We start from the raw sequence: 27,849 nt of genomic DNA, 5'->3' as shown, positions 1-27,849 counted from the left end.
AAGCCAACTGAGTTCTAACTCAAGTTTTTGATGCGCTATCAAGCCTCGTTAGTCTCTAAACTATAAACTCTAAACCCTAAACCATAACTATGTATATAAGGATATTAAAAAAAAAGATTAAAGTGAAAAAAAATTGATATCATAATGCAAAACAAAACATAAACATATATTAAAACATATTAAGAATTCGAGTATAACCCTCATTCTAAAGATGAGAAATTTAGCTTCTCATGACCATGACAATAAAAGAAATAAATAAAACTGTAACCTAATTGAAGATTAAGAACTATGACACCTCGTAGAGAGTCTACTTTTGTCTCCTTAGATGATTTCTCCACTATTTGGCTTCTAATAGCTATCATTCTCTCCAAGTAACTCTTCAACCTAACAGAGAATTGCTAGAATTCTCAACTTGACACAATTGTACACACATCCTAGATTCTATTACAAAAAATGTATTTATAATTTTCCTAAACACTATTGGGAGTAGTTGATATCATGGAGGAACATGGGGTCCACCCATGATCTATCAAGAATTGTCTAAAAAATAGCGTGGCCCATTAGAAAGCGGATATTCTAGAAGGCCCAGCCTGCTAGCTGTGTGGCCTTTGAGCAATGCCGCATACAACATGAATGATGACACATAGACTTGTGACTTAGCAGATTTTCATGTAATTTCGTCATTTCGCATGTTATGTACTTTGTGACAGGTGTTGCATGCTCTATGTGATGTCTTATTTTGACGGTTATTTAATAATCGCATAAATATGATATTTTTGCTCTATTTTTGGCCTAAATATACAACTTTCTCCAAAACCTTCTAAAATGACTCAAAAACACATTTGCGGTAAATAAATCAAAAAAATTGCTACTTCACATTCACTTTTGACCATTTTCCTAATAGTAATATAGTGATTTACGCTACATGATTTGGCGTCATCAGTCTCCTACCCAACTTCACTAACGATGCTCTAGAACAAAGATCGGCCCATCATGCGCTGACCAATCACCCTCATTATCATACACATGAAATTGACCACTCCATATGTCGATTCGTGTTTAAATGTTATAGTAGTAATTTACGAAGACATGTTTATTCAAGTTCCTAAATTTTTTAGAAATTTGTTAGTGTAATGTTATCATGAAATAAAGCAATGATTGTGAAAAACATTGGTAGATACTTGTACCTTAGACGATACACCAACAACATATGAGCACATGTTATTTCGGTGAATTAAGGTTTATGGCACACACATTCCATTTTATTAATGCCATAACTTCAGATTATAAATGTCATACCTTGAGGTTATTAATGTCATCATAACTTAAGGTTATGATAAATGAAAAAAAAGGAGATAAATAAATATAAATAAATGAATATATAAATTTAATAAATAAATAAATAAATTTAAATGTATTAATAACTTCATACAAATTTTATATAATTTATAGTTATAATAAAATATTTATGTAATAATTTTTCGTTATTAAATTGTTTGATCGCGCAATTGTAAAATTTAATTTGAAATAAATTGGGATTATATTTTTCATGTATTGACTTATAATAACTTCTGGTTATTATATTAATTTTATATGAAAATTTATAATAAAACTTTACATTTTCATTTGAAATAACTTCAGGTTATTATTTATTCAATGGCCTATAATAACTGCAAGTTATGATATTAATTTTATATTAAAATTTCTAATATAATTTCAGGTTCTACACAATTCTAATAATAACTTTAAGTTATTATTCTATTCGAGTAATACGAACTGCGGATTCTTGATAAACTTCTAGTTTTAATAATAATTTCATGTTATTATTCCATTATTCACTTCAATGAATGATTCTTATAAACTAAAAAAAATATAAAAAAATATTTAAATAAAATTTAAATTAATAAAAGATATAATAATCAATCATATAAATTACTTACATGATAACTTTGCAACTTTTTTCGAATAAGTCATGCTGATAACGTATTATAAAATTGAAATGAAGTTGCAACAAAAGTAAAGTAAATAACTAGAGAGATAGAGAGAGAGCAATAACATAATTTTATTCTCTACTTCTTGTGTGTCTTTTCTCTGTTTTCAAAGCCACTATTTATAGACTATGAATTATACATAGAGAGACGTTACAATAATATAGGAGAAAATAAATGCTAATAATAATAAAATTAGTATTAGAAGTCACATAATAAACATCGACATAAATTCTATTTTATAATATTTATACCTCTGATATTTCAATACAATTAACAAACTACTCGAATCTGTTGCAATTAAACAAAATTAAACAATTTACTATTCCGAATCTGGAGCAATTCGAATATGAAATTTCTATGTTGATTTTTTTCAATTTACTATTGCGAATCTGAAATTTCTATGTTGATTTTTTTTTTTTTCATTCCCTCCTAACATAAATCTGATGCAAGCATTAATCTCTTTTACCATCCAATCAAGGAAGAAGATGAGTTACAAAAGAAAACTATTGGAATCACAATGATAGAAGAACGAAATAACCATAAAAATTAAAGGTGCGCCAGCAAGAAAAATGAAATAACTAAATCTGGCACTTCTGCATCTTAGAAAAACGAAATAACCATTAAAAATGTATTACAAAAACTACTGAACAAAGGTTCGCTGATTTCAGAACTGAAATCTCAATAGAGAAAAATAGGAGCAACCAAATCCATTGAAGAAATGTGCTTACAAAAACGAACTAATCTCCATCAGTCAAGAAAGAAAATAATATCACTTTGATAGACCTCTATGGAGAGAGCATCTTAGACGGAAGCCATCTGTAACGTTGGATTTTTAAATTGGTCGCCGAAGAATCGACTATCTTGGCCGGAAGAACGAGATATATTTTTTTCCCTGCACCTAGGGAAACGTGCGAAGCTGGAGAGAAGAAAGGAATATAAAATAATAAAAGGCAAAGGAGGGTCTAAGGAGCTCACATTTTCCAGGGTATTATTGTCAAGAAAAAGAGCCAAGGAGGTTCTAAAGAAAGCAAATTTGCTAAGGGGTGAAGTCGACTTAAGAATTTCAGCTGAGGAGGTGCTTTATTCCAGCTAAAGGATCACATGTTCGTCTGGATTAAGGGTGATTAAAGATAAAGGAAGACTAAGGAGGTTGTGCCGAACATGTACTGTAGGCTTAATTTGCAAAGGCTTACGGCCCAAGCCCATACATCTCTAACCCAATTAAAACGGGAGCACCTTGTATAGCTGTTGCTTTGCGATCAATCGAGAGTCGAGACACTCCACAAAACGGGCTGAGCGGACCCCGACCGACCTCTCTCAACTTAAAATGCTGTCGTCTGTTTGATAACGGGTCATCGTCGTTGACTCATTCCATTTCATTCTCCTCTCGAACTCTCTCGTCTATCTCCCACCACTCGCTAGAAACAATAAATCAAACCCTAATCCAATTCTCTCCCCGGTCCCCACACCCCCAAAAACAAGATGCCGGCAACGGCGGGTCGGGTTCGCATGCCGGCGAACAACCGGGTGCACAGCAGCGCGGCGCTGCAGACGCACGGGATCTGGCAGAGCGCCATCGGCTACGACCCCTACGCCCCCTCCGCCAATTCATCCGATCCCAATCCTTCGTCCGCCGCTGCCTCCGAAAAACCCTCCTCCTCCTCTAACGCCGACAACGCCTACTCCTCCTTTCAGGGCCTCCTCGCCCTCGCCCGCATCACCGGTACATCCTCGGCTGACGACACCCGCGGTGCCTGTCGCAAGTGCGGCCGTGTCGGTCACCTCACCTTCCAGTGCCGCAACTTCCTCAGCGTCAAGGACGCCATTAAGGACACTGACGATATAGATGCCTCCATCCGTGCTGCGGCTGACGAGGCCCTCCGCAAGATCAAGGAGGGGAGTGATTTCGAAGATGAGGACTCCGAAAGCGACAGCTCTGATTCTGATAAGGATCCTGAGATTGAGAGGATCTTAGCTGAGAGAAAGTCCAGCAAGAAATCTAAGAGTAAGGAGAAATCCAAAAGGGGACGGTCTAGTTCTAGGTCCAGGCATAGAAAGAGCAGTACCAAAAGACACAGCAGGAGGAGCGATGATGAAGAAGAAGATGACGAGGAGGAGGATGCAGTGGAGGTTACGGTCGATAGAAAGGAGAAAAAGAGGAGTCACAGAGAGAGCAGGAAAGAGAAGAAGAGGCGGAGGAGCCACCGTAGAAGAGACGATTCTGATTCTGAGAGAGACTGTGCAAGAAGGAAGCACAAAAGAAGGCATAGGAGGGACAGCTCGCAGTCTGACAGCGAGGTGGAGTCGTCAGAGGAAGAGAGGAAGAGGGATAAGAGGAGGCACCATGAGCATAGGAGGAAGAGACATGATGCGTCAGAGAGTGACGGGTCAGATAAGGAGAGGGGGCGAAAGGAGAGGAAGAGGGCCCACAAAGACTAAATGCATGACACCGAATCTGTGGTAATTTCTCTCCGCTATGCTGACATGAATTTGAGACTGGGTTGTTTCTAGTATTCATCTATTGTATTGTATTGTATTCTGTGATTCCAATTAGGGACATGGATGTTGGGTGACTAATAGTATGGCCTGTTTGTAATTGAACCAAGTGATCGTTGCTTTTGTTTAAAATGAATTGTTGTTGTTGAAAACAAATTGGTTTATAATATGTTTGTCATGTTTCTGGTATAATAAATGTCATGTGGTCAATTGTATTTAGATTATCCAAGCTTACTTGCTATTGGTACCTATACAATTGCATAAACTTCTACAAAATGTTTATTCGGCCTCTAGATGATATTGAGTTTAAAAACATGTATCTGAAATATAAGTTTAAAAACAAATTTATTTTCATGGGACTCCTGTCAGTTTAGTCTGTTACTCTAGTGTCATATTGGCATCTGGTTGAATTTGGAAGGGGGATCTACAAATTCATGAGCTGTTGTTTTGAGAAAGAATATGTTGAGCAGAATTTAGAACTGGGAAGAAGAGGTTTTGTACAGTTCTTTGAACTTTGCAGAAAAATAGGTCTTAGTTTTTCATTGGGTTTATAGGCTTACAGCTAATGAAATAGGTCTTAGCAGAAGAGGTCTTGTAGTGAATCAAAGAACCAGTAGATCTCTTAGTTGTGACATCTTCTGTTTTGTCTATGATGAATAACAAGTCCAACAGAAGAGCTATACTAGAAACATATCAAGTACAACTTTAAGGGTGATTTAAAGATAAACCCACTCATGAAAACCTTTTTATCTCCAAATACCTGTTTGTAGAAAGTTCAATAGCATTTTGTCCTAAAATTTTGGTTGGGTTTCATTTCTAGCACGCCCCAACTTTAATATAAAGGCTTGGTTGATATTGCTGCTGCTGCAGCATTTTGTCGTAAAACAAATTCAATCACTTTTCGTAGCTACCCAAACTGGCAGGGACCATTATCTTGTGCCCTGTATGTTTTTGGTTTCTCCATTAATTTTCTCAGAAGCCCAATGATAATAGTGCAAACAAAGCAAAGCAGAGGAAAAGAAATGGTGCTGAGGGAAAACAGCAAAAAAGGTAGTAAAAGTTGACAGCAGTAGTGCAGTATGTCACTGCACAGTATGTCAGTGCAGAGACAAATCTTGTATTTTGTTGAGGGGAATGCCCGTAGGCCTTAGTTTTCAACTTTTCATTAACTAAAAATAAGATTACAGATTAGAAGTTCCCTAGTTACTACCAAGCGCTACATAATGTAAATAACATACTACATGTTCACTTAAAATCAGTAACAGAAGACAAATATAAAAAACTGAAATTAAAAAGACGTGCACATGTCATTGTGAGTGCTCGGTATTGATCAACTAATAGTCAATTGATAATATCTGTGTACCAGTCTCATTGAATAAAAGAGCTGATAATAACAATTGATCTGGTACTTCCTCTTATTCATGCTGCCTACCAATATGAAATTGGTTTTCGTCTAGTGAGGTTGAAATCTGCGTGAATTCACTTGCTTCTTCTGTCAGCATGCCTTCGAGGTCTCGTCTCTCCTTTCTTGTTCTCCTTGTTTGTGTAGTTGAAACAGAAACATAGAAGCTATTAATTTTAGAGTAAGGCTATGGTGCTACGGCTCAATATTTGAGTTTTCAAAATCCTAACGGTCGATTCGAACCGTTTATCTTGTTCTCCGTATTAATGTGTTTGGAGACCAAAATTTACATTTTTTGAAATTTTTTTTACTATTTTTTTAGATAGGTAGAAAATCACTTGATCTAAAAAATTATGCACCATTCAGATATTTGATTTTCTATCTATCTAAAAAAGTAGTAAATTTTTTTCAAAAAATGTAAAATTTGGTCGCCAAACATATATTAATATGGAGAATAAAATGAACGGTTTGAATCGACCGTATAATTTTTGAAAATTCGAATATGGAGCCGTAGCACCGTAACCCTCTATGCAACCCATAGCACTGTGGCCTTACTCTTAATTTTATTAGTTGCTGAATTCATTATAATTAGCATGATTGATGTCTTGTATTTGTTCAGTAGGAGGTTTTATGGAAATACAATTTACAAAGTCGGATCTATTCTTCAAATATACAAATAATTGTAAAGAATACAGTAATGAAAAAAAAAAGTTGCCTTAAACTCGATTAATAATTACAGGTTGATGTCCTTGTTACAAAACCATTTAACAAACATTAGTATTTAGTACAGAGCCATTGATGGGCACTCCAATCAGGATTTTATTATGCCCGCTTGTGTTAATTGATGGCTGGACAGTACTGTATGTGTATTTAAGTGGGCTTGTGCCAGGTTTATAACGAAGGATTTAGGTTCTAGTTTGGTATAGCACATTCAGGTACAATACCACCATGGTATTTTGAGTGGACAAGGATGGAATCTTAGTTTGTTTTCCCTTTTTAGGCCGTGTGTGCAGTTTCATGAGTGGTATCAGAGGGTGGTACAAGTAACACCTCTATTGATCAAGCAACCAAAAAATTGGTAAGGTTTTTTGTTGTTTCAGGATGAATTTAATTTCCATCCTGATCCCCCCCTCTTATAAGAGTTTTCTTTTGAACTAGGATCTAGGTGGGTACTGGTCTGGTCTAGAATAGTGGTAAGAGGTATTAGAATCTTGTTGCTTTTCTTTGGTTTTAGGTTATAACTGCGGGGGCGTGTCAAATGTAGTTAGGTATTTGAAAGTAATCAAAACGAGGAGCCTCAGCACTACTTTATTTTAAAACAAAGGGTTTCTTTCTGAAAAAGATCATGTTCTCCTTAAATCAGTTTTGAAATGTCCATTAAATCTAATGCAAAGTGGATTCAGCAATAGGCAGCTTGCTGTATTGGATAGTTTAATTTGCTCTCCAAAGTGGGACCGATAGCTATACAGATTGTATGATAAATTTAGCTACGTATAGCTCTATCATTGTCCTTTTCATCCCTATAGTGAGATTAAAAACTCAGGACATTATTTGATCCTGTACGGATTTGGATGCAATACAAATCTAGAGTATAGAGCCAAGTCTTGGCCTATGGACAGGAATTTTTTTCATAAACCATAATTAATAAATTGAAAATTAGGAAATCAATATGATTATTTTTTTTTTTGAAAAACCATAAGGACCGTATGGTCCTACGGTCTCCAAAATTGCATTTCTCCATATCGTAGGAACCATACGGTCTTACCAATTTCTTTTGTTTATAGAACAAAATTTTTTTAATTTTTTTTTGTATTAATATATTAGAAATATTGAATATATTTCTTTAAAAATAGATGAAATATAATATAATTTGATTTATTAGAAAGACTGCAACAAATAACCCAGATCAATATTTTTGAGGTCGGATTTTTCGCGGCCGTAAGAAAAATTAATATATTTCTTTATGTGTTATTGGAAAAAAATAAAAATGCTTAGATCTGAGTTATTGATCACGGTTCAAAAGTCACTTCTAGGTAATTCAGAAAATATTGTGATCCTTCTAGGACATTTAATTTATAAAAAGTTGTATCTATTTTGAGAATTATTTTTGAATAACAATCATTAAATAACTTAAATTTTTTTTTTTTCAAAAACAGATACAACTTTTCATAAATTAAATGTACTAGAAGGATCACAATATTTTCTGAATTACCTAGAAATGACTTTTGAACAGGGACAAATAACTCAGAATCTAAGCATTTTTATTTTTTTTCCAATAACACAAAGAAATATATTAATTTTTCTTACAGGCACGAAAAATCCGACCTCAAAAATATTGATCCGGGTTATTTGTTGCAGTCTTTCTAATAAATCAAATTATATTATATTTCATCTATTTTCAAAGAAATATATTCAATATTTCTAATATTTTAATACAAAAAAAATTTAAAATTTTTCTGCTTTATAAAAAAAATAAATAAATTGTAAGACCGTATGGTCCCTACGGTCTGGAAAAATGCAATTTTGGAGACTGTAGGGACCATACGGTCCTTATGGTTTTTCAAAAAAAATAAATAATAATATTGGTTTCCTAATTTTTGATTTATTAATTATGGTTTATAAAAAAAATTCTATGGACAGACATGGACTGGCACCACTGGTACCGGCACTATGGGATGAGGGCATGCAATGTAATAAAACAGAAATTAATAAAAAAGTGGTGTACAGTATTCGTTTCTGAAAGTTTATGTTGTTTTGTATGTTTTGAATGCGGTACTGTGAGATTTTGCTTTTATATGGCTGGAAGGGGCAGCATCATTGGATACTAGTCTTACTGGTATGATTTGGGTTTTGATGCATTGGCCAGTTATGCAAAAATGGGCGCTCTAAATAAAGATGCAGGTGTGTAGCTGAGGTCAAAAGATCCATCAGGTGTTTTTTTTTGGGGGGTTTTCTTTAGGGTTCTTGTAGCTGTAAAAATCAAGTTTCAGTAATGAAACGGACTGTCTTTTTTTTTTTTTTTTTTTTTTTTCTCTTAAACAAAAAAAACAGCAAGCTTTCATTTCAGATCGCATAGTACAGTTGCTGATAGATTGATTAAAAATGGGATATTGATTAAAAAAATGATTTAATCATAATTCAAGTCCAAATTGAAAACATGCAAACATTAAGAATATTTGAACAAACCACGGTAGAAAATTTGTCAAACCTAGCAGCATTATCTAACTAACACTTGCTGATAGATTGCTGATACTTAAAACAATAAGAAAAAACATATGACCAACCAGTATAGTCTTCTAACACACACTTACTGATAGATTTCTGATACAGCCTGGTACGTAACCAATTGTACCAATTTGCTGGCTATTTTCTCGATTGGTATACGGAAAAGAAGTGCCACGCCTGGTATAGTATTAGATAAAAAATTGGCAGCCTCTATCAATTTAGAGAGATATAAAAGGGGAAGAGAGACGTACATGAAAACCCTTGGGAGGAATATCTCTCGTGCCAGTCGTTTTGGTCCAATTTATCTACAAACCAAGTTCACAAATTAATTACAAACAAAGCTAACAAAGAACGAAAAAAGTTATAATGAAAAAATAAAGAAAATTGATCAGCAATAAACAGCAATTATACTTACAAAAAAATTCACTCTATTGCCCTTCTCAATTGTTCGCCAAATCTCCCTTCTCGAATTTGGCTGTTTTCCATAAAATAAGGCAGTTATAGGCCTTCGGCAGGGTCTCTTACATTAATAAACATTTTACTAGTCTGCACTTTTTTTTAATGAAATTGGGATGGAATGAAATATATTAATCAATATAAACTACATGTAAATTGTACAATAAGATTAAGTTGCTGACTAATTGCCACCTTTAGACGTTTAGAATGAAACAATAGAAGATATCATTAATCCTATAAACCAGGTGCTAGGGGTCATTGGAGCATATTTCAGGAGTTAAATCTTTTTCTACCAAAAGAGCTAGTTATTTTATATAATAAAACAGGATATATATAGTTTAATAGAACTTAAATATATGTGTTCAAATTACGTATTTCATGTATACCTCTCAAAAATCTCAAAATTACATATTTTTTGCTCTAAAAATTATAAATCATATTTATCCTTCTAAATTAAAAAAATCACAAATTTACTCAATTTATTGCATTTTCTATTTAAACTCATTTTAAAGTTATAATATACCTATTTATCCTTCTAATTACCAGTGTGGACAAATGATTTATTGTATTACTTGTGATGCGCACACAAGCGTATGGCTAAATGTTAGCATGCCATTGTGCTTGCTTCACAAATAGAGAAATAAGAAATATGCCATCGGCAGGGCGAAACTAGAAAATTTAGATAAGGGAGCTGAAACGTAAAATGCATAATGGCCATGTTTGGTTGTGGGTTAAGTTATGATAGCATAAGTTGCTTATTTCAAGTTATGACGGCATACAATGTTCTTGTTTGGTTGTGGGTTAAAGTTAAGTCATGAGTTAAATTTGAATAGGTGGGTTAATTTAAGAGGAGAGACGCGGCATAAGTTATGCAACCTGAATAGCTGGGTAATTTATGACAGCATAAGTGATTTCTTATGCTATACTATTGACTATTCCATCACACTTTATCCATATTTGGCAGCATAAGTGCAGAATAAAGTACTTATTCTGTGACATATGTCACAACCAAATATTGTCAATATGTGAAAATACATAATGTGTGATAACTGAGTTTTGAACCAAAGTCTCCAGAACTACTAAATAGAATTCTAACTACAAGACTACAAATACAAGTTTAATATTTTATAAAGCGGACCGAATTATAAAAAACCTCAAAGAATAAGAAAAAAATAATTTAATTTCAATATAGTGAGATTTGCTTTTATATTGCTGGAATGAGCATCATTTGTGGATACCAGTAAGGTATGATTTTGGGTTAGATGCATTAATTGGCCTATATATTATGTAAAAATCGATGCTGAAATAATTTAGTTGGGGAATATGTATTTTTGGGTTTTACTTTTAGGGTTCTTGTAGCTGTGAAAATGAAATTTTAGTAATAAATCGGGTTCTATGCCTATAGTTTTTAAAAAAAAAATTATGCTTTCATCTCAGATCGCATAAAAATGTCATCTCAACGGTCAAAAGCGTCCATTAATTGCTGGCGGCTTTAAACTTAAATTCGACTTTTAATAATATCTAATGATGTCAATTGTTTGGTTTTACATATAACCCCTATTATATTATATAATAAAACAGCTAAAAATAGGATCCGTCCATTTTTCATATGTTATGAATGGTAGTCATATATCGAACGGTCGATATTAAGGTTTGTGATAAATCGATGGTCACGATTGGACCAAAATTGGACTAGATATGTCGTTAGGACCTTTTATTGCAGCTGATCCAGGCATCCAGCATAGGGCTGGGCAAAAAAGCTCGAACTCGTAACTCGCTCATTTATAGCTCGTTTAACTCAGCTTATTAACAACTCAACTCATTTACAACTCGAGTTGGCCAACTCGTTTAATAAATGAGCTGAGTTCGAGTTGGCCCCAACTCGCTCATTTATAACTCGAGTTACATAAAATTACATAGTATTGGTCACAATAAATCTCAAAATAATCAAACACGAATCTCTAGACTGTTATTTGTGCTTTGAGATTCGTGTAAAATATGTTTGAACTTGTGTTGTAATACTATCACTGGTTAAACGAGTTATAAACAAGTTGTGAGCCAACTCGAGTTGATAACGAGCTAAGTTTGAACTTGTGTTGTAATACTATCACTGGTTAAACGAGTTATAAACGAGTTGTGAGCTAACTCGAGTTGATAACGAGCTGAGTTCGAGTTGGCTCTACAGCTCGTTATTATCATCTCAACTCGAGTTGGCTCGCTCGTTTATTAAACGAGCCGAGTTCGAGTTGGGGGTAACTCGCTCAAACTCAGCTCATTTACAGCCCTAATCCAGCACCTTGATCCGTCCCGATCATAGCACGAATCAGACGGTCTAGAAGGGTAAAGCAGTGTGATGTAATATATATTAGTATCGTACCTGTGCGTTGCAACGGAAACATATTATAAAATAAAGAAAATCAAAAGTTTGATTTACAATTTAAATTTCAAACTTTGATGTAAGTAAAGAGATTTGATTTTTTTTTTTTTTTTAAAAAGAGACAGATAGCTTGTAGAAATATATACATCCTATAAGCAAAAGTCAAAAGAACAAAAAATATTTAGTTTAAGTGAATTCGTATTAATAAATTAGTTGCTTCATTTTGCGACACTAATTATAGTTAATGTTACTAAAATCTCTCCTCAATATATGTTCTTCATATAATTAACAACTGAAACTAAGAACGAGCCTGAACATACTAATAAATAAGAATATTTTATCTTATCAAAATTGATGAAGTAAAATTGTCAAAAGATTCTATGGCTTAAATTGAGTAATGTATTAAATTTGGAGATATCAAATGCTGATAAAATATTTTTAGAAGATGTCAGGATTTGATATTTTTAAAAATAAATTGATCATCCATTATGATTCTTAAATATAGAAATAAAGAATGAAAGATAACTAGAGAGGAGAAATAAGGAAATAAATAAATTAATTTTTTTTCTAATTTTGTTTTCTATTCAATTTTAATTGTAACATATCGTGTGTTAATATGTGTATCGAGTATGTTTCTAACTAAATTTAGACTTTTACACATAAAAAAGATGTATTTAATCAAAATAATACAGATTATTTGATTGAAGGGCTGATATTCCGAAATTTCATCTTTCAATCATAACTGTTGATGAATCATTACATCCATGTGCATAATATAAGAATAGAGATACCTACTACAACACGTATATGTGTGTTGATGTGTTAATTCTCAAACGAAGAACAATTTTATCGTGTGTTTGGTTGTCAAATTATGCGGAATGAGAATTTATGGATACATGAATTCGTATCTATGGAGATGGATTTTATGGTTATGGAAATGTAGTATAATGGATGTTTGGTTGTACCTGAAATAGTTATGAATTTTTTTTATTTGAAATCAAAATATGTATATCTTCAAAAAGTTTTATTAAATCTAAAGATAATCATTACACTATATTTACTTGATATATTATATGTGTAGCATGCTATTAGTTATGCCTTTATTAATTTGCAAGCTACATTGATTTTGTTATTAGCCAACACCTTGTAATAATTCATATATTATTTAATGAATTTACACAGTAGGCAAATTAAATAACTATTTTTATGATTCAATAAATAAATTGTAAATATAAATGTAAACTTTATTTTGTATCAATGCTTTCTTTTGAATGTAAATGTTATAATAGAATAGCTTCATAAATTGTTGATATTGAAAATTGAAACTATGTTGAAATAAGATTTTGTTATTTTGCATAGTAATTGCCCGTCAACAATCAACCTTTTGACCACTTAAAATAATAGAAAATACAAATTTCTTCAATGGTGGTTGAGTGGAACAAAAAAAGACATTAGCTCAAGCTAATGTTGTGAAAATTCTCATGAATTCCTCAACTTTTTGCACATTTCTAGGGATTTTTTCCATGATAAAATTAATTAGCCGAACCGATCATAGATAAGAAATCCCTTCTCTTTGAAAATCTCATTAAAACCTATCCATTTCCAAGTAGGACTGGCAAAAAATATCGTGGCTCGTAGCTCGCTTGGTATTCGCCAGTAATTTGATCGGTAACAGCTCATTCGTTAGTGGATGGAGTTGAAATTAGCTCGCTCGCTACATACTTGAGCCAGAATTAATGAGTTTGAGTTTGGCCTGGCTCGACACGAGCCAGCTCGATCGTTAATGAGCTATTTAATATACATAGTTTAATAGTTTAATCATATCCGTTCACTTCAGATTGGGGATATTATGGTCTATGAATGTTGTAGCCAGTGTTATGATAATTGCACTTTGGACTGTGTTTAAGTTGATTGGTAATTTTGTATGGAATATGTGTGAATTAATTATAAGCAATTAGTTAATTTGTATGAATTTGTTTGATTTGGTATGCATGAATTTATTTTGTGAATATATTTGTATGAATTTAGGATTTTGATATATTTGTATGTATGAATTTAGCTGTAAACTTAATTTGTAGTAGTTGATTTGCTTAATTATAATTGAATTAAGAGTATTCCTCAGTAATTAGTTATATACATATTATTTTGTTTTAGCCATAATTAATAGGATGTGTTAAGAAAATTTAAGATATAGTAGGAAAGAAAATATACAAATTTATAAATCTGCCAAGCTAGTAACGAGCTAGCTCGACTCGCTCGGATAAGCCACGAGTTGGTCTTAAGCAATAGTTTTAGTTCAGGACTTAAAATCCAAACTCGCTCGTTCAGCTTGATACACTAACAAGCCGAGTACGAGTGTGGCCTAGCTCGCTCTTTAACAGCTCGTTGCCACCCCTATTCCCAAGGTGCGGAACAGATCCTTAATTTGTTAACATATAAAAAGGATTTAGTACATTTAACTTTACGAACAACAAATCTTAACAAATATTGAAACTAATATTTCGTAAAAGATATAGAAGTAATTTTTCAGCAATAATTTTAAATTGAGTACCTTTTTTTTACAAGGGAATCATATATCACATTTTTTTGTTTTCCAGATATGTATATTTAATTAATACAAGTTATCTATTTTCCATCTATTAATATAGTGCATTGATAAAAAATACTTTCTTCAAAAAGATAATTGCTAAATTTCTCAAGTTTAAACTCTAGCCAAATGATGTATGTTACGAGAGGATGTGGAAAGTAAATTAAATACGTCCTAGATGACCATATAGATCTATGTTGACTTGTAAATTAATTTGTCAATCTATCAATAATTCTATGTTGAATTGTAAAATTTGTAAATAAACCAATAAATATTCGTTAGCTCAGACACATTAATGGAAAAAAAAAAAATCTACCAAACCGTAAGGACACGTTAACCAATAAGAAGAGAAGTACCAATATTAATTATTATTTCTCCATTTATCAAATACAAATTTGTTGTTAAACTAATGTTGTGTTGCGTAACAAATTTTTTTAAAGCATTACTTAAATAAAAAAAAATGTTGAAAGCATGTATGTTATATTGGGATAAATTTTGCAAAGATTATTGGCAGTGTATCTGTATCACGTGCGAGAAGCGACCGTGTAAGCCGCGTCGCGTTTGCGTTTACAGTCCAGGAAAAGCTAGTACATATTTAAGGGCCGTGTCATGTGCACAGTACATCCAAATGAAGGTGCAAAGCAGTTACGTTAAGGTAATTTTAAGGAAACGGGCCCCACCAGTTGCCAACATAACTAATAAATTACTCAGTGTAATAAGAAAACCATACCATTAGATATAAATATAAGATAATAATACAGCTGATAGGTTGAGACCAAGTGTGACGAGGAGTCAAAATAGGAATAAATAAATAATAGACTAGGTAGGTTACGACGTTACGTTACTCTTCGAGAATCCATATCCTTTCTAAATTCCTAATATCACTCGCTTGAACAATCAAATCACACACACTTCTCTCTCTCCGTCTTTCCCTCTCCCATTCAATGGCAATGGCGCCTCAAAATAAAGCAAAACTAGTGCTATTACTGCTACAGCTCCTCCTCCTCCTGACCGTGCTGCCCATGACAGCAAAAGCGTTGACGATCGGCGTCAATTATGGGGCCACGGGCGACAACCTGCCCCCGCCTGCCCAGGTGGCCGCCTTCTTGCGGGACAGCACCTACATCACGCGCGTCAAGCTTTTCGACGCCAATCCCGACTTCATCCGCGCCTTCGCTAACACCTCCATCTCCGTCGCCGTCACCACCCCCAACTCCGCCATCCCCTCCCTCTCTACCCCTAAAGGGGCCTCTGACTGGCTCTCCCAGAACCTCCTCCCCTTCCTTCCTGCCACCAACATCACCCTCCTCTTTGTCGGCAACGAGGTCCTCGCCTCTCTCGATCGTTCTCTCATTGCCCGCCTCGTCCCCGCCATGCGCTGCATCTCTGATGCTCTCTCTGCCGCTGGATACCCCCACATCCGTGTCTCAACCCCTCACTCCCTTGGCATTCTCTCTTCCTCTGAGCCCCCGTCAACCGGTCGGTTCCGTCGTGGCTATGACCGCGCAATTTTTACCCCCATGCTCGATTTCCACCGAAAGACCAAGACACCTTTCACAGTAAACCCCTACCCCTACTTCGGCTACAATGGTCGCACACTAAACTACGCGCTCTTCCGCCCCAACGCCGGCGTATTCGATGCCGCCACCAACATCAACTACACCAACATGTTCGAGGCCCAGCTCGATGCAGTCTATTCCGCTATGAAGAAGCTCGGCTACGGCGATGTCGACATCGCCGTCGGGGAGACAGGTTGGCCTTCCCAGGCGGAGGCCGGTCAGATCGGGGTGAGTGTGGCGGATGCAGAGGCCTACAACGGTAACCTGATCCGCATGGTAAATTCGGGTCTGGGCACTCCACTGATGCCCAAGCGGACTTTCGAGACCTACATCTTTGCTCTGTTCAATGAGAATCAGAAACCGGGTCCGATAGCAGAGCGTAATTTCGGGCTGTTCAACGCGGACCTGACTCCGGTCTACGATGTCGGCTTGCTGCGTGATCCGGTAAGCGTTTCTTTACTTTAATCAGTTACCTGAATGATATTACGAAAATACCCCTATGGTTGGGATGGGAACATTACATAGTATGTGGCAGTGATCTAGTAGTGGGGGACAGCTGGTAATGTGTAGTTGTGTACTGTGATTTGTGGACTACGAGGCGATAGGTTTCGGCATGTGTGAAATCATATCAACAACGAGGCGATAGGTTTCGGCATGTGTGAAATCATATCAAATGTAAACGAGGGAAACTGGGTGGGTAGGCCTACGGGCCATGTAAGAACTAAAAAAAAAAAAAAAAAACTGGGTGGGTGCCGACTGCGGGTGTCGAGTAAGTGAATTTTTGTAACAGCGTGGCGGCATTTTGGTAACATGGCGTATGCCGTTCAAAGTGAGGTTACTATTAGGGAATACGAAAGGACACTTTCTGCATTTTTCTAGACTAGGTCAGATTCTCTTTACCATTGGTCTTAAGAGTAGCAATTCAAAAGAAAAGTGCACGACACGACACGCTTCTGCAAGCAAAGCAGCACCACTTTTCTTTTACTTGTTAATATTTTATTTAATTAATTAATAAAAGGCCAACTAATAATTTGTATTTTCCCCAGCTTTAACACGTTACATTGTACATTTGTGCAGGCTGTACAACCAACCCCAGCACCAAGTTCGACTCCTACTCCGAGCGGGTCGGGTACTGGGAGCAAGAAGTGGTGCGTACCCAAAGCCGATGCGACCCAAACCGTGTTGCAAAATAACATAAATTATGCATGTCAACATGTGGACTGTGGGGCCGTTCAATCAGGTGGGAATTGCTTCCAGCCTAACACACTTCAAGCGCATGCCGCGTATGCAATGAATTCATACTATCAATCCAACGGCAGATACGATTATGACTGCGATTTCTCTGGATCTGCTGTCATCACTACAACTGATCCAAGTAAGTAGGACCCAATTAAGTATATTACATGTGTTCATTGAGCTGTTAATTAATTAGGAGCCGTTTAACAAATAAGCAGAGTTATGTGTTGTTTCTTTGCCACAGGCTACGGCAGCTGCAAGTTCAGCTCCTGATCAACCCCCTCAAGAAAGTTCAGCTCCTGACAACATTTGGAGGCATGCCAGGATCAGATATCTACACCTGCTCATCATATTTCGTTCTTTTTTTCTATACCTGTTGATTCAACCTGTTTAACAAATAAAAAAAAAAAGGAAAAAGCTTTCGGTTGGAGGCTTAATCTATTCTAATGTATTAGACTAGATTATTATGTTATTTAGCTAGTTAGGATTACAGGAGGGGTGTGTTAGGTTCGCCTCGCTATTTTTTGGTTCTATTAAATCAATCATTTTGGGTATAATAATTTATTTGTAATTGTAATGTTTCCGTATTCATTGTATAATAAACATATATTTATTCCCTTGCAAGCTACCCCGTACTGGCCACTGGTGTTGCTTTCCTTTATTCCATCCTCTTTAGCCTTATCTTTGCTACTATCTTTTTCTTTTTCTTTCAAGGTCTGGGACCCATTTGTTTCTTACGCGATGGTTCTCGTTTCTTTTTCTATGCAAAATCCAATCACACAGCAATCTACATTTACCCCTTTCTCATTTTATGCTTTCCTTTTCTTGTATTATATTGTTTGTTTCTTCTATTCAATGTGAAAATTTGTACAAGCAAACAGATGGACTTTTAAAAAAAAAAATGCAATTTATATGCCAACAAAGATTATTCCAGGGATAATATTGAAAGAGAAGCATTTCTTTCGTACAATTACTAAAGGGGTTGGTTGTCACTTGTCTATTTTTTTTAATCTGAGATGAAGGCAGGTTGTCACTTGTCAGCCATCCAACAGATGTAGCAAACGAAAACAATTCCTTTGTCCGGTTCTTTTTTATTGTAAGAAAATTTCACTTCATTAAAGCTAGAATACTTATTTCATGGCTCTCACCAAATTTTACCATAACCAGCTAAAGTTTGCCAACAGTTTTGCAAAACTAACTAGATCAAACTAAGTCACATGAAAAGTAAAGACAATAAAGAAGTGACATATGGAAAACTAGAGAACCAAAGGTACACGAAATATTCAGGGATCGATGTCATTCCCCTGTGAACTAATCAAGACCTCAAACTGGAATCTGCCCATAACCAGAATTTGGTATGTAAACAAACCGTCTCAAACTGGAATCTCATTTAAAAAAACAAATAAAAAAATATAATCGGAGGTGGCAGTGCCTAGGTTGAGCTCAGCACAACACATGCCGGCACACATGGAGTTCTTCAAAAACATTTGGGCACAACGCTTGATGCAGGTTTCCTCCTGATTGTCAAGAGTTCTGCGCCGAAATGTATCCGGGTGAGTATCCCTCAAGTACCCAATTCGGTGAGTATCCCTCAAGTACCCAATTCGTATCCTCTGCACTCAAAAGTTAATCTTTTGAGTTAATATATCTGAACCGTCTGATCAGCTTTAAGATTTTTGAGATTTAAATTCACACTAATATTAAAAATCTTCTATATTTTAGGTGAGGGTCAGATGTGCTCCGTTTACAATCAAATGACCAATATGTATTAACTCAAAATATGCTCTTTATAGTTAATGCAGACGATGCGGATCTTAGGTCAAAATTAATTTGGTAAATTAAATCGGTGTCTATTTGAAGTATATATATATATATATATATATATTTTTTTTTTTTTTAGAAAAAACCCTTGGATATGCACTAATTATAAATTGTTCCATACATTCAGTCTGAAAAATGAAAAGTAAAGTTCATTGGGTATCTCTACATAGCCTAAAGGCCGTGCATTAATTAAAACAACAAGTAATGTCCACTGAAATGGACTATACTTGGATCTTGTTCCGTCCTTCCTACCGTTTCCTCTTAAAATTGATTCGATCCAATTGTAATCCAATACTGTTTGGTATAATGCTACCTTGTGTAGGTATCTCATTCCGGATAGTAAAATGTAGTTAATGGGGCCACATATGCTTATGTGATTGGATTTTGCATAGAAAATTCTTATACGGACCATATATGCAAATTCTGCATATGCAGCGCATGTTACCACATATCTACTTATGCTTCCGCATTATACCGAATACCACATATATGCGAAATTCAGTATTAAAAGAATATTTTATTAAAAAAAAAATGCGGATCCAGCATTAACCATAACCGAAATTTAATTTCTCATCCAGACGACCCGTCCACTTGAGTACTTCTCCCAATCCAATCCCAGCTCCTTTTATAAGCTCGCAGCTACTTTCATTTTTCGGACAGAGAGGATAGAAGTCACTGCAATTCTTTTCGTTTACTCCTTTCTACTCTTCTCCATTTTTTTCTTTTAATGCATACAGCCGTATAGACCATTCATGCTTTCATCTTTTTAAATATTAATATATTTGTACTCGTGCATAATTATGTATCTTGGTTGTTACAGTCTCTCGATTTATTCACATAAAATCCGAATAAAAATTTGTATAGGCAGTCACATACTGTATATGCAGTATGTTGTCTTTCGCATACTGCATGAAAACTGTATTTAAAACTATTGATCCCATGAAATACTAATCTTGATATCTTAGCCTCATTTGCAAGCCAATGCAGTTGTTGTAATTCCATTCTTACTACATGTTGCAGTTCTATTAGGGGGCATTTGGTTCATTCTATCGCGATATGATCTCCTGACATCTCAATGCTATTTTTGTTATTTTCACGTTTAGTTAGAAGAGGAAGGGCATAAGCGCAAAAATCACCGATTTCCCTTTGCCATCACAATTCCTTAGTTAATGGCTATTGCAATAGGAAAAAAATAGACATAATTTTTTCATTCTCGCTCTATGGGAATTACACCAGTACACCGATGAAACTCTCCTTCACAAATAAATTTTGGTAAGAGAGGAAAAACCATCTCCGACTCTTCTCTTCAGTCTCCACTCCGACTCCACTCAGACTCTTCTCTTCAGTCTCCACTCCGACTCCACTCAGTCTTCCAACTCTATGGGAATTACACTAGCACACCGATGAAACTCTCATTCTCCGATAATTTTTTGTGAGAGAGGAAAAACCGTCTTTGACTCTTTTCTTCAGTCTCCACTCCAGCTCCACTCAATCTTCCAATTCTCACCTCTCCAATTAGCTTTGTGTTTGAAATTAAGTTTTAAAAACCTGAAATTTCTTCTTCAATAAATTTGCTTAAAATCTTCATTTGTGATATTTAAAAATTAGTGGGTTAAATCGAATATGTATTTCTTTAATGATGAGTTATTTTACTATTAACCATTTATTATTATGCTAATAACATCCTACCGCTTGAACCTCTTCATGGCCATTTTATAATGGAGAGTTTCTGAAGACAACAATTCAAGTTAAAGAGCTGAGAGAATAATTTGTTTCTAAATAACAAATTTATTCTTGTTCTGTTAAATAACAGATGGCTTAATTAATAGATTGCTGAATCAAACTCCAATTAAACCCGTTTTCGTTACTTTCTCATCTCTCCATCTTTGTTGATTTCTCTCCCACTTCGCTATAGAACTCATGAAGAAAGTCGAAGGCATCCATACCACCACCGTTTTCAAACCCGTCGGTCACACTCTCTTCATGCTTTCCATTTTGATCCCTACTTCTCTAACTACAGCCACCGTCGCAATAGCATTTGTACCGACGACCACCCTTACGCCCTCTTCTGTCACTCTGTACGAATTAATTTGAGTTTTCCATTATTGTTGGTCTAAGCTCTATTACATTATGCCGATTGCTTTCAATTAAAATTCTGGTACGTACTGACTCACGTTGATTTTTTTTTTTATCTTTTGCTTTACAAATTTTTGTCTAATTTTAGATTATTTCAGATGTGTTATATTTTGATATTCTTCTTCAATTGTCAATTTTTTTGCGTGAAACTCGTAGTAAGCTTTTGTAGAAGGACCAAAGCAAGTGTTCCTTTCCTGATGAATTTGGTGTCAAATGATGGGCCTACTGAATTACTGATAACCCGGGCAGTACATCATCCTTCTGCTTCTGCAATGAGTGGTCTCTAAATAATAGTTTTAGAACTATACATTTTAATTATCTCTTTACCTTAAAGCATTCATATTTATTTGTACTATATTATAAATGAATTGTATTTACACTTTTTTTAATGCAGGAATATAATGTTAAAGAAAAATCTAGGATGAACATTGACTCGGCATTGTAATAATGATAAATTGAGGAAGGCGGTGGATCGGGCAAACCTCTGTGTCCATTTTAATTTTTTACTTATCTGAACTATATAATTTGGTTGTTCAGTAGTGCATGTTGACTCTTATCTCTCATTTGATTGTCTGTAACTTGCTTCATCTCCTCTTCCTTTAGTTGTCTTCAAAATCTGGTACTTTCATATTTAAACAAGATTTTGTGGTTGTCAAGTGAAAGTATTTCTCTTTCTCTTGTCAAACTATGACATTAAATTTCACCTTTGTTTCTAAATTCTTTAGTGTATTCGGCAATACACAGTGGTGAGGAAAAGTGGAAAATCATTTTCCCTTATTAATGTTGTTCTTCCTTGGTTGTACATCTAGTTTTCAAATATGTATGGTTTAAATTTTAGTTCGAAACACACAATCTTGGACATAGAAAACAATGATTGGTGTGCAGCAGACCGAAACTGGAAATTTTATAATTTTTGGTCTTATCATCTTGAAATATTAATTTTTGAGAAGGGTTAATTTTAAAAATTTGTAATATTAGATCTCATTCATTCATTCATTGATTTTTTAGATACGGGAGATTTTGCTTATTTTGATAATTGTATTATAACGAATTCAACTTTAATGATGGTCATGCTCTTTAGTACTTATATGCAGGTGTCATATAGTAATTTTTTCAATAATATTATATCTATACATGTGACCCTATCATAATATATGTAATTGAAATTATAGCACATGCATCATTTTAATGGTTCAAATATTTTCTTGAATATATTTAATCAACCACATGTATTTAGATATATACTAGTCAAGGTTACTAGCACATACCTTGAATTTATCTCCCCCCTCAGTAATTTTGAAATTGGAGTTTAGTGGGGAGACAATTTGACCATCTAATTATTCTTTTCTAGATTTAAGCATCCAAACAACATTTGACATATAACTTCTTCTTCCTAAACCTACACTCTAATGAAATATGTCCAATCTTACAACAATAATTGCAAAATGTAAGATAGGGTTTGAGAGGTGTTGAGGGGTGAGGTAAATTCAAGGTTGGACCTTGTTTGAAGTGATTTTGAAAGTAATATTTTAACTATTGAGTTTGTTTCTAAGGTTCATTTGAACTCCAATTCACTATTTTAGGTGAACCATTTTTATTTTGGTAGGATTTAAATTTATTATGATGTTAGGAAATATTCCAAGTTGAATTCTTAGTTTGAACTTTATTTTGTGAGATATTTTTATCTTTTAAATCATGAAACTATTGATTTGATCCTTTAGAATAATTCTTGTTTGATCTTTGTGAATTGTTGGGTATCCTATTATCCTTATAACTTTTATTATTATATCCATACTTAAATGCATAGTTATGTGACTTTCGATTATTATTAACCTTTGAGTTTAGTGTATGTTTTTCTCCTTCTTTAGTGCTATTGGTATTTTTACAATTCATGATAAAATTGCCTACCTCTTGTTCAAGATTAATTATATTTTTAAACTTGTTACATGATCTTAAAGTCTTATTTTCGGTTTCTAAGGTTTGTATTCTAACTTTTAAAATTTCTATTTCACTCAATTGTGATTGACAATTGTCACTTTTACTAGTCATTTCCAATTCTCCAATTTTGGATTCATAACTTTCAAGCTTACTTTCTAACATTTTATTTATAACATTAGTTGCTTTTAAGGTTCTATTCTCATCTTGTAATTTATTAGCTCTTATTCTCACCGCTTCTAATTCGTCTAAGAATCTACAATTATGTGATTCAATGGTCATTGAATCAAATTCATTTACCTTATATTCTAGATCAACAATCTTAGACCTCAGATTTTGTATAATTTCTTCTTTCCTAAGTAATGTCTTATATGATTTATCAAGAAGAAATCTCAATTTAATTTCATTCCTATATGTTTGATCCTTATCCAAAGAGCTACTTGTATCATCAATTTCTACACATTTATTTATCAATTCAATTTCCGACTCCTGATTATTATTTTCAAGTGCTAGAGTTACCTCATTGGCGGATTTTGTTGATGCTTCACTTGAATCATCCAAGTCACTTGAATCATCTGAGTCCATCTTCTTGTTCTTGGTTGTGGCAATGTTTGTTGGACCCTCAATGGTTTTCTTATTGGTGATGTTCTTGCTTGTGACAATCGAGTTGACATCCACCATCATTAATCTTTCATTGTCCTTTGCCATCAACGCAAGGTTGAGATCTTGACCATCCGTCTTTGTCTCACTCCTTTTAATCTGAGTATTTACTTCATATAGATTTATTAGATCCTCCCATAGTTCATGGGTACTATCCACATCTTTAAGTAATGAAAAGACATGACCACTAACCGAATTAATTACATAATTTATTGCATAAAGGTTATCCTTCCTTTCAAGTTTGGATTCGGTGGTCAATTTATGATTTTCATCAAATTTCTGTACATAATCATTTTCTACAATATCCCAAACCTCATTGATTTTGAAAAAAAATAAATCATATGTTTTTTCCAATGGCTAAAGTTATTTGTTTCTTGACAAAAGATTGGAGGTTCCTTGCCATGTCTTGGTAATATTGGTGCCATTAAAGATCCAAATAAAAATTTCAAATTAAGTGTGCCTTAATTTGAATTTTCTGCTCTTATACCACTTGTTAGTCCCAAAGGCACCTAGGGGGGGGGGGGGGGGGGGGGGGGGGAGTAAATAGGTCTTTTTATATTTTTGGTCTAAGTAGTAATATTCTAGCGTTTCTATAAATTATTCTTGGTGGGAGCTAGAATAACTTTATCCTAAACTAAAAGTAAAGTAAGTAAAGTAAATAGTAGAGTTTAGAGACACTTGACACGAGAGTTGTTTACGGAGTTTGACACTAACGCCTATGTCTCCGGGACCCGACCTTCTAGATTGCACACCTTTCTTTACCCAATGAGAAATGATTACAAGGTGAAATCGACGAGCCCTTACAAACTAATGGGAAGTCACACGGCCCTAACAGGAGCACTAAAGGCTCAAAAGAAAACAATCCGATTCGCGAGGACTCAAGGATTGCAAGGTGAGCGCGAGGCTCAAGATAACAAGGGTTACAAGGTGTTTGTCGTAAATAAAGATCCCTCACGAATCACTCGGGTTGTTGAAGTTGATTGAGTATGGTGGAGGAGATCTTCGGTTGTTGAATGAGTATTAAAGTTTAAGGTCTAGCAACCATGGTGGCTCTCTTGTGAATAGAGGAGATGAAGTTTGGCAGCGGGAGAACACCCTAGAAAAGACTTTGTAGATCTCGGTCTCCTGAGAATTTTAAGCTATGATTCACTCAAATCCGAGTTTGTATGACCAAACGGTGGCCAAAATACGAAAGGTGCGCAGGCTGACAGAATTCTAGCGTTGTGATGGTCCAGGTAGCTTGCAAAGGTCTGTCTCTGGATTGATTAACATTAGGTGATGCTAAAAGGTATTTTATCCATCACGGACTATCCTGGGATGTATTTTTATCTTTATAACTTTCCCTGAACTATTATAACGGTCCTCAACTGTTCTGGAACTCCAGCACTCTTCAAACATGCGTATCTTGGTGTCCGAGTGTCCGATTTCGGCATATGACCACTTTTCAGAAAGCTTATGAAAAGTAGATGTTGATTATAAAGTCTTGGCCTTCATTGGAATATTTCTACATCTTATGAGCCTAATACAACATTCATAGTAATCTCGATATGGCAAGATAATAGAGCATTTACAACCCTAATAAAACACTCCAATTGAAGGTGTTTGGAGCACCCTAGTCGTGTCTCTATATGGAAAGTTAATAGGGTATTTACAATCCTAATACAACACTCCAATTGAAGGTGTTTGGAGCACTCTAGTAGTGTCTCTATATGGTAAGATAATAGCGCATTTACAACCCTAATACAACCCTCAAATTGAAGGTGTTTGGAGCACTCTAGTAGTGACTCTATATGACAAGATAATAGGGCATTTACAACCCTATTAGAACACTCCAATTGAAGGTGTTTGGAGCACTCTAGTAATGTCTCCACATGGCATGATAATAAGGCCTTTAAAACCGTAATACTGCACTCCAATTCAAGGTGTTTGGAGCACTATAGTAACGTCTCCAGATGGAAAGATAATAAGGCATTTACAACCCTAAAAAAACACAACAATGGAAGTGTTTGGAGGACTCTACTAGTGTCCCAGATGACAAGATAATATGGGTATTTACAACCCTAATACAACACTCCAATTAAAGGTGCTTGGAGCACTTTAGTAGTGACTCTGTATGGCAATATAATAGGGCATTTACAACCCTAATACAACACTCCAATTGAAGGTGTTTGAACCACTATAGTAATGTCTTCTAATGGCAAGAGAAAAGGGCAATTGCAACCATAATACAACACTCCAATTGAAGGTGTTTGGAGGACTCTAGTAATGTCTCCATATGGTAAGATAATATGACATTTACAACCCTAATAGAACACTCCAATTGAAGGTGTTTGGAACACTCTAGTAATGTCTCCCCATGACATGATAATAAGGCATTTAAAACCATAATATTACACTCCAATTGAAGGTGTTTGGAACACTCTAGTAATGTCTCAAGATGACAAGATAATAGGGTATTTACAACCCTAAAACAACACTGCAATTGAAGTATTTGAGGTACTCTAGTAGTGTCTCCAGATGACAAGATAATAGGGATATTTACAACCCTAATACAACACTCCAATTGAAGGTGCTTGGAGCACACTAGTGGTGACTTTATTTTGCAAGATAGTAGGGAATCTACAACCCTAATACAACACTCCAATTGATGGTGTTTGGAGCACTCTAGTAGTGTCTCCAGATGGCAATTGGGCATTTACAACCCTAATACAACACTCAAATTGAAGGTGTGCACTCTAGTTGCATCTCTATATGGCAAGATAATAGGGCATTTACAACCATAACACAACACTCAAATTGAAGGTGTTTGGAGCACACTAGTAGTGATTCTATATGGCAAGATAATATGACATTTACAACCCCAATAGAACACTCCAATTGAAGGTGTTTGGAGCACTCTAGTAATGTCTCCAGATGGCATGATAATAGGGCATTTAAAACCCTAATACTACACCCCAATTGAAGGTGTTTGGAGCACTCTAGTAATGTCTCCAGATGGAAAGATTATAGGGCATTTACAACCCTAAAACAACACTTCAATTGAAGTGTTTGGTGCACTCTAGTAGTGTCTCCAAATGACAAGATATTTGGGGTATTTACAACCCTAATATAACACTTCAATTGAAGGTGCTTGTTGCACTATAGTAGTGACTCTATATAACAAGATAATAGGACATTTGCAACACTATTACAACACTCCAATTGAAGGTGTTTGGAGCACACTAGTCGTGTCTCCATATGACAAGACAATAGAGCATTTACGACCCTAATAAAACACTCCAATTGATGGTGTTTGGAGCACTCTAGTCGTGTCTTTATATGGCAAGATATAGGGCATTTACAACCCTAGTACAACACTCGAATTGAAGGTGTTTGGGGCATTCTAGTAGTGTCTATATATGACAAGATAATAAGGCATTTACAGCTCTAACAAAATACTCCAATTCAATGTATTTGGAGCACTCTAGTTGTGTTTCTATATAGCAAGATGATAGGGCATTTACAACCCTAATACAACACTTCAATTGAACGTGTTAGGAGCACTCTAGTAGAGTCTCCAGATAGCATGGTAATAGGGCATTTACAACCCTAATACACCACTCCAATAGAAAGTGTTTGGAGCACTCTAGTAATGACTTTATATAGCAAGATAATAAGGTATTTACAACCCAAATACAATGCTCCAATGGAAGGTGTTTGGAAGACTCTCCTTGTGACTCTATATCGCAAAATAATACGGCATTTACAATCCTGATACAACACTCCAATTGAAGGTATTTGGACACTCTATTGGTGTCTCCACATGGCAAGATAACAGGGCATTTAGAACCCTAATACAACACTCCAATTGAAGGTGTTACGAGCACTCTAGTTGTGTTTATATATGGCAAGATAATAGGGCATTTACAACCCTAATACAACACTTCAATTGAAGGTCTTGGGAGCACTTTAGTAATGTCTCAAGATGG

General features: G+C 35.0%; 2 protein-coding genes across 3 annotated transcripts; both read left to right on the top strand.

The window, feature by feature from the left end:
- The first annotated feature begins 3,338 nt into the window (after positions 1-3,338).
- On the top strand, positions 3,339-4,683 carry CXIP4 (CAX interacting protein 4). Its single transcript, XM_078324745.1, has one exon. It carries the CDS (start codon positions 3,474-3,476, stop codon positions 4,428-4,430), a length of 957 nt encoding a protein of 318 aa, XP_078180871.1. The 5' UTR covers positions 3,339-3,473; the 3' UTR covers positions 4,431-4,683.
- Positions 4,684-15,261: 10,578 nt separating this feature from the next.
- On the top strand, positions 15,262-17,953 carry LOC144574795 (glucan endo-1,3-beta-glucosidase-like). 2 transcript variants are annotated; one of them, XM_078324862.1, is made up of 3 exons: positions 15,262-16,537; positions 17,171-17,468; positions 17,574-17,953. In XM_078324862.1, exons 1-3 carry the CDS (start codon positions 15,479-15,481, stop codon positions 17,600-17,602), a joined length of 1,386 nt encoding a protein of 461 aa, XP_078180988.1. In that variant the 5' UTR covers positions 15,262-15,478; the 3' UTR covers positions 17,603-17,953. The 2 variants fall into 2 exon arrangements, with proteins under 2 accessions (XP_078180988.1, XP_078180987.1); XM_078324861.1 differs by having other exon boundaries at positions 17,548-17,953.
- Positions 17,954-27,849: the final 9,896 nt, after the last annotated feature.

Source organism: Carex rostrata, chromosome 23 (assembly GCF_964058835.1).
Source record: "Carex rostrata chromosome 23, lpCarRost1.2, whole genome shotgun sequence".
Taxonomy (NCBI): Eukaryota; Viridiplantae; Streptophyta; class Magnoliopsida; order Poales; family Cyperaceae; genus Carex; species Carex rostrata.
Note: the sequence above shows the minus strand (reverse complement) of the source record. Positions and strands in the feature narration are given on the sequence as shown.

Excerpts from the sequence above, each read along its gene's own strand:
- CXIP4 (XM_078324745.1), top strand. The coding sequence starts at position 3,474 with ATGCCGGCAACGGCGGGTCGGGTTCGCATGCCGGCGAACAACCGGGTG.
- LOC144574795 (XM_078324861.1), top strand. The coding sequence starts at position 15,479 with ATGGCAATGGCGCCTCAAAATAAAGCAAAACTAGTGCTATTACTGCTA. Across the intron at positions 16,538-17,170 it reads TCGGCTTGCTGCGTGATCCG|GCTGTACAACCAACCCCAGC; the intron begins GTAAGCGTTTCT and ends ACATTTGTGCAG. Across the intron at positions 17,469-17,547 it reads CATCACTACAACTGATCCAA|AGTTATGTGTTGTTTCTTTG; the intron begins GTAAGTAGGACC and ends ACAAATAAGCAG.